Consider the following 7,500-nt stretch of genomic DNA (forward strand, 5'->3'; position numbering starts at 1 on the left):
AAAAAGTGTAATACAATGTATCAGTGCAAAATTATTATACTGAAATTCTGGATTATGATTGGCTAATAAACAATAGAGCTTGGTCAGAACCAATCAAATCTTTTGTTTTCAAATGAAGAGCATGCCCTGGATGGTGCAATTTATGGTGCAATTTTCCCCTGATTACATGATACACATGTGTTTCTTCTGCTTTAAACCATCACAACCTTTTACATGTATATTATTAATAAGTAATCACATGATTTTTCTCGTGCAAATAAGCACTTGTAAATATTTTCAAAGACTACATATTTAAATTGTCTTTGAAAAATTTACTTGTGCTCATTCATTACAAATTGCACTCAAAAACATGTGATTACCTATACAAACAGAGAAGATTAAAGTGCAACAACAGCTGGGCATCAATCACAGCTACTGATACACAATCAATCATGGTGGTGCATCTTGTTTAGGAGGCAACACATACAGTACATGTCCATGTAACCACTTGACCTTATCACCTCATGAAGAGTGATGCAGTTGAAATGTTGTAATCTACTGTCATCACAAGTACAGTGTATCATGGGACAGGTGCGAGAATATTAACTTGATCAATAATAACCGATCAACTTCGTGTCATTCTTTCATGTCTACAGCTGTAAACCACTACCAGAACCTCCCATCAGCCATTTCACTGACATATCCCTAAAAAAATTCCCGTGCAACCTCTTCTCCCTTAAACGCCTGCTTCCTTGCCTCCTCCACTCGCCTCTTGTACTCACTTTTCATTTTTCTTTTCTTATTGGAAGAAACTTTACTACTACTACTACTACTACTACTACTACTACTAATAATAATAATAATAATAATAATAACAATGACAATCACAATAACAATAACAATAACTAATATTGTGCAAGGTTGGGAAAGAATAATACGGTAAGGAACAACAGGATAAAAAGGGTAGAAGAAAAAAAATAACTCAAGTAACTCATAGTACCTCTTTTAAGGGCTCAAATGAATTTAATTCTTGGATTTTGTAGGCCTGATTTTGATTGCAATCCTTGCACAATCGTGGCTGAGTTACAAGAGAAACTTGTCCTGTGTACCTTCCTACAAAAAAAAAAACAGCCGTTATGGAATAGGTTCTAAGTACATCACATGTATCAGTGTATCACTATCCCCTAGGCAGTAAAAGAGAAGGGTTTTAAAGTGCTACTGTGATCAAATTTTTATCCCTTGAGTTTTTTGGTTTATCACATAGAGTACCATGAAACATTAAAAACGCTGTTTACCGTTTGGAAATATCTGCATTGGTTCCAGAGATATTTAAGTTTGAAAAATGTGTTAAATATGCAAATGAGAAGGCTGATGACGTCATTCACCCAACCCAATAGAACATCAAGAATATAAATAGAGCTATCTCGGTCAATTTGCAACAGAGACCATTGAAACTTGGTGAGCTGATAGTTCTGAAGGCAACACACCTACGACTGTAAAGAAATTGGTTCCCATGGCGACTCACTCTTTTCCAGTCCCCTCCAACCCGATTTCAATATTTTGGTGATCTCAGGCTAGAAATACATTTACTAAGGCCACAAACTCGACCTAACATCTTTATATGCTGACAGGATCATGCAGATGAGGCACCATTTGCAAATATCAAAACAGAACGCCAAAGGTGGTCTGCAAAGCTTTTAATATCAGGGAGGTCTGGAACCCAGTATGTTGCCATGGTAACAAAAATGGTATGCTCATATTGTGGAACACATCTACTAGAATCTTAGTGTAAAGAACCAAGTATTTCTGATACAAATTGGCTGAGATATCTTTCTCCATCCTACTTGATCAAAATTTGGTAGGGTTTATGACGTCATCATTTGGCTAATTTGCATATTAAAAAAACTTGAATATCTCCAGAACAAAAAGAGATATTTGAAAATGGTAAACAGCATTCTTCTTCTCGTACAGAGTACGTGTTTATGTGCCAAAATGGCTTCGATAGGGAAGATTCAAATTTCGTCACAGTAGCACTTTAATTAGCAGCTCATGTACATGTACTCTCCCCACCCAGTATAATTATTATAGCCATTCAAAGAAAGAAGAAAAGGATACAGTACAATCATCACTGTGGACATTGCCATCCTTGCTGATAGTTACTGATAATTTAAAGTGTGAGAAATATCAAGATTTGACAGGGGAGATGGGAGTATAAAAAATAATGTTATGGAAGACAAAGATGCTGATAATAGTTGTGGAGCACTGGACTCAATATCAAAGAAGTTGACAAAGAAGTTGACAAGAAACTAAGAGCAGATAGGTAGCCCAGATAGAAAAAGAACTCTTCAAAAGTCTGCTCTCCTTGCATCCACACAGAATGATGTACTCATAGAGAGGCCATGCCAGGGTAAATTCTGACAAGCAACATGGGGCTCCCCCAGCAGGCCCTGTATAGAGGTGTTGGAGGCCTGGAGTCTTGAGTTAACATAGTACTTTCAATGCCTTTGCTGGCAATTAGCCTTGAGTGAAAACGGAAAAGTAACCATAATAATAATAGTATACATGTAAACTCACCCGCAGTAGCAAAACGATATTGAGTGCTAGTAGCACCAAGTGTATCCACAGGAACGCTTTCCTCCATCTTCAAGAAACAGCTTTCTGATGAACAAATGATATTATTTGGATTGAGTTTTTACACCTTTCTTCTGAGTAACAGAGTACTGTAAAGTCCATTGCATGCATGCTGTCAAATAAGATAGGGATGTATGTACAGTAAGTAGTCAGTAGCAATCATTTTAGAAATCACATCAAATTAGCCTAAGCGAGAGTATTAACAACAAAATTTGAAATCTTTCTTGAACACGTCACCAGCATAATGGCATCATTTGGCCTGCGAGTAAGCTCTCTCGACCACCCGCACCCCACGAGAGAGCTTGCTCGCAGGCTAGGCATCATTTTTGTTACCAAGACTGGTCTAATGCTAGCCTGTAAGCAGGTTTTTTTGACTTGTCATTAATGCTTTGGTGCGCAATAAAAGACAATACACACAACTTGGGCGTAAACGAGGGGCACGGAATGCACTGGGAAGGCGCGGATAATACCCACTGCCGGTATGGACCACCGGATGAAGGGTCTCGGCAACTAGCCAAGGGGGTGCCTCATGCCTGTATTGCAAGGCGGGCATAGTGGCTGGCATAATGTCCTGGGGCCAAGTTAACCCAGTCCAGCAAAGTAACAATAAGCCCCCTCCCTAACAGGGCTTCAGCACAGGGCTGAAGGGGTGCCGCAGGCAGAACTATTAAATAGGTTACAGAAGCTCATAAGGAAAAAATAAAATAAAATACAAGAGAACCAGAAAGCAAAACGGGCAGGAGAAAGGGATTAAATTGCTGAACGGAAAAAAACAGAACTAGTTGAGCTTTGGAAATGTCAAACTGAGAAGGCTCGCATGGCGGGATGAATGAAAGAGCCAAATAAGGAAGTCACGTAATGGGAAGTCACGCTCTCCTCCCAGGCGCTGCCCAGTATTTGCTTACCAGCATTAACATCTATTTTATTCTAAAATACCATTAATAGTAAGAGCCATACAAATGGTGAATAATACTTAGTCTAACATTTACTTATAAACTGAGCGCAAGGGCCGTACATGTACAGGGGAATATTGGCCCGAGGTCGTGGCAGTACTGACCGAGGGTGATTGTTTGTAATCTTTATCTTCCATGAGCGAACTTTGAACAGTAACCTTTTAGGATGTACTTATATATTGTACTGTTGTGGTGAAAAAACTAAATTCTGCTTTCTTAAACCTATCTGTGGTCGACTCAAACTTGAATTTCTTGGGAGGGAGAAAAAAATATGGAAATGGTCCATACTGTAAACTCCTGACCCAAAACCTGAAAATTGCTTGATATATCTTCTTCTTCATCATCTCCTTATTACTATTATTACTATTATTATTATTATTATTATTATTAGTTGCAGTTTATTGAAACATCCGTTTGCAAAACTATTACAAAATTTGGGCATCCAAAAAGCCTAACCAATTCCTGTTAATCCCTGAAAAAAAATATACAATCCTTTATCCATATTATATATCCTACATAATAGTATATACTAAGTATCTAAATGTAAAAATCCTAACCATTCATCTGTGTATTATTATTGTTATTATTATTATTATTTTTATTATCATTATCATTATCATTTATCATTATCATTATTACTGTAATTGTTGTTGTTATTCACCATTTGCGATTCCAGAATACCTGTACGTGTTCAGATTTAATAGAAGCTGAATGGATATTATAGAATCTAACTCACTTTGACTTACATATAAACAGGAAGCTAAATTTCAGGCTATGTTAGAAAGGAAAAGAGCTATCTTAAATTAGTGAGATTCACGTCACCCCACGTGTCCTAGAGATCTGGGTTCAGTCATCGTTGGTTCTCGATAACCTTCGACTGACAAGCGATAAAAATGTCATGAATTTAAAATGCAACTCTTACCTCATTGAATGCAACAATAAAACAGAAATAATTATATTTTTACGTAGATCAAGGCTTAAAAAACTTGTATTCGCAAGTGACATCTTCCGCCATGTTAGAATTAAGGTAACCGCAGAGCACTGGGCATTAGGGGACGAGGTTGCTTAAAAACGAGGTTATTCATCCCAGGAATCCTGGCGGCCAGACTCGTTCCCAGCCAATCATGCGCTATCCACTTGAGAACACAAACATGGTGTCTTCACCTTCCGTCTAGCTATATGAGTACAAAAGTTTGGACGCCGATTTTGCGGACGGGTTTTGTTTTTTGCAAGAGTTTGTGTTCAGGCCTCATAACGAAGTTCTCAATGTGGGTGCTCACTACGATGGATTGTTTAAAAGGCATATACAACTGTATAGGGATAAGAATTTTCATGGTAGCTGTTATCAAGATATGGACGCTGTTGATGTACGTTCTCAGAAGAAACTTGAAGAAGGTAAGCTTGTGCAGTTTATTCAGTAAGGTGCGCCTTATTTAATGGAAAAGGAAATAAGAAAGCGGATAAGCGATGTCCTCTATTTATTGATTTTTTGCCAAAAATTGTTTGTGCAAACACATTGTTAGCAATGTTATACCTTCTTGCACCAATATATATTATTAGTTTTATGTACAGTGGCGGACATAATTTCGATAATGCAAATGAAATATTGAAATTGGCCGAGGCTTGTTTATTAGGTGTGTAAAGGAAATAACCGATTAATAATGTTCAGGTAGTCCCTTTGTCCAAATTGTTATTATAAATTTAGTTACTCGGCGGGACATACATGTATAGTTTCCGATTAATTAATTAATGGTTGAATTCGATTAATTTCCTAGACTAGACGACACAATTTGTACAACCAGCGCAACTTTTGATTTTCGGCTTGAATCGCTGAATAATATATTTTGCCTGGTATTTTCTTTCTCAGAATCTTTTTACCTCATTTTTTTTTTCATGTACATAATATGTTGTGCATGATGTCCGGCTACGTACCATTTTTGCGCCTGTCGTTTTGGAATAACGGAAGTACAATCACAGTAATTATAAACAGTGTTAACAATAGTAGGAGATGCAATCATTTCCTTTTAGATTAAGGTTTATTTTATAAGGCATCATCTCTAGAAATATGCTGTGTTGAAAGTTTCAGTACTTTTCAAACTTTTCCCCTTCATGGTTTCTTTCACACATATTCTTGGTTTTCACCCATGTCATAAGGCAGCCGTGTTGGTTGGCAAATACAGTTCACAATTTCTGTTTTCAGTCAAACCTCGTTTATCTGGACTCTTTTATGGGGACTGGGCTTAATAGTCTGAAAATGTGAATATTAATGAGCCAAAAACAAAACTGAATAAGTTAGAGAAGAGTAACATTTAATTACCCAATTCAAACCAGACATTACTCTCATAATTTGAAGGAACAAAACTTTTGCTGACTGGATCATAAAATGACTAATTAAATTAATATGACTGCATGAAAAACTGGTACCAGAGAAGCAAGTCAGGATATAATCGAGGTTTGACTGTAGTAAAGTATACTTCCCAGCAGAGAAACAGGTTCTTGTTATTAAAGTTCTTGCCAACCAACATGGCTACTATGAGAAACATGCAAACCAGCAATTTTGTATGTGTTGAAGTTCACATCTTGATGAGTTAGGACACAGTGAGAGCCTGAGTGAGCCATGGGAGTGATAAGCTAAAAGTACCTAACCCTAATCTTTGTGTTAGCTTATTTGACTTTAGGCTTAATATTCTAAAGCTAAGCATAGTAAAGCCCATTGTAACATGTCTTTCTCGTATGGCTCAAATGGCTTATAGATTTAACAGCAAGGCATAATCAATAACTAATAATTATTAGCCATAACAACACTAAGCATACCCTAAAACCTTCTTTTTGCTTACGTGTAATTTAGCCTCAGGTTTTGGAATCTAAGCGTTACAGAACTGATTTTAAATAGAATATCCTTAAACCTGTTTCCTGCCCTTTATTTTTATTTTTTTGCAAAGCAAGGTGTCTACAATAAACGAAAATAATAATTTAAGGAATAAAATAAGTTATGGATGAACATTCTGTTTCTATGGTCATGTCAAACTAAACATTCACCATTAGTTCTGTTTTAATTCTGGCTTTTTGTATAGGTTATACAACACAAGACAGTTAAGTATCAAGTGCTTCCACTTTCACCTCTATCAATTCAAAGATTGAGTAAGTACATACACATTGTTTTGCTTGATCTTCTGTCCTGTGGTATTCACTTGCGTCTACTTAATTAAAGTTTTAAAAATTAATGCCACTGAATTTTTGCTCTTCTGGTAGTTTGCATCCCATGTTGTCATCTTTATTTCCTATTCTTGTATCACTGTTAAATAATGGTTTTTTTTCCAGGACTTGTAAAGCGAAAAACATTAGTGTTGGACTTGGATGAAACTCTTATACATTCACATCATGATGGGTAAGAAAGGTGGAAAAATACCCTGCACTTTGCATCTACTTTTTACACTTACTGATGTTCTTGTTATTATTATTATTATTATTATTATTATTATTATTACTACTATTATTATTATTACTACTATTACTATTACTATTACTATCGATTACTATTACTGTTACTATTACTATTACTATTACTATTACTATTACTGTTACTGTTACTGTTACTGTTACTGTTACTGTTACTGTTACTGTTATTATTATTATTATTATTATTATTATTCATAAAAGTTACAATTTCCTCGATTGGTTTAAGAAAACTCCTATTTTCCACTAATTCACTTGCCAAGTTGTTATTCAGACAGGGGCCAGTTGCTTGAAGCTTGGTTGATGCTAACTGTTAGTTAAGAGATATCACAAGCTATAGGTCTCCATTGTGTTAACGCTGGTTACCAGTAGTGCTAACCATTCTTCGAGCAACCAGTTCAATAATCCAATCACATTCACAGTTGTAGTAAGTTTAAATCAAGCAAAATCCTGTTCAAAGTTGTTGTTTAATCAACCAATC

General features: G+C 36.1%; 2 protein-coding genes across 5 annotated transcripts in view; one reads left to right on the top strand and one right to left on the bottom strand.

The window, feature by feature from the left end:
* LOC138051620 (uncharacterized) overlaps positions 1-4,603 on the bottom strand; it is a 26,806-nt gene extending 22,203 nt beyond the window's left edge. For 3 of the 4 annotated variants that reach the window (XM_068897851.1, XM_068897852.1, XM_068897849.1), the window contains exons 1-3: positions 4,486-4,603; positions 2,554-2,637; positions 980-1,092 (exon numbers count right to left, since the gene is read on the bottom strand). In XM_068897851.1, the coding sequence (XP_068753952.1) occupies positions 980-1,092; positions 2,554-2,620 (180 nt within the window). In that variant the 5' untranslated portion in view covers positions 2,621-2,637; positions 4,486-4,603. Of the gene's footprint in view, positions 1-979; positions 1,093-2,553; positions 2,723-4,485 lie in introns of all 4 variants that reach the window. The other variant, XM_068897850.1, reaches the window with a different exon arrangement.
* Positions 4,604-4,682: 79 nt separating this feature from the next.
* The window catches only part of LOC138051622 (CTD nuclear envelope phosphatase 1A-like), a 16,882-nt gene continuing 14,064 nt past the window's right edge, over positions 4,683-7,500 (top strand). Inside the window, exons 1-3 of the mRNA XM_068897853.1 lie at positions 4,683-4,958; positions 6,638-6,704; positions 6,885-6,951. Of these exons, the coding sequence (XP_068753954.1) occupies positions 4,743-4,958; positions 6,638-6,704; positions 6,885-6,951 (350 nt within the window). The 5' untranslated portion in view covers positions 4,683-4,742. The remainder of the gene's footprint in view (positions 4,959-6,637; positions 6,705-6,884; positions 6,952-7,500) is intronic.

This window comes from Montipora capricornis, chromosome 6 (genome assembly GCF_036669925.1).
Source record: "Montipora capricornis isolate CH-2021 chromosome 6, ASM3666992v2, whole genome shotgun sequence".
Taxonomy (NCBI): domain Eukaryota; kingdom Metazoa; phylum Cnidaria; class Anthozoa; order Scleractinia; family Acroporidae; genus Montipora; species Montipora capricornis.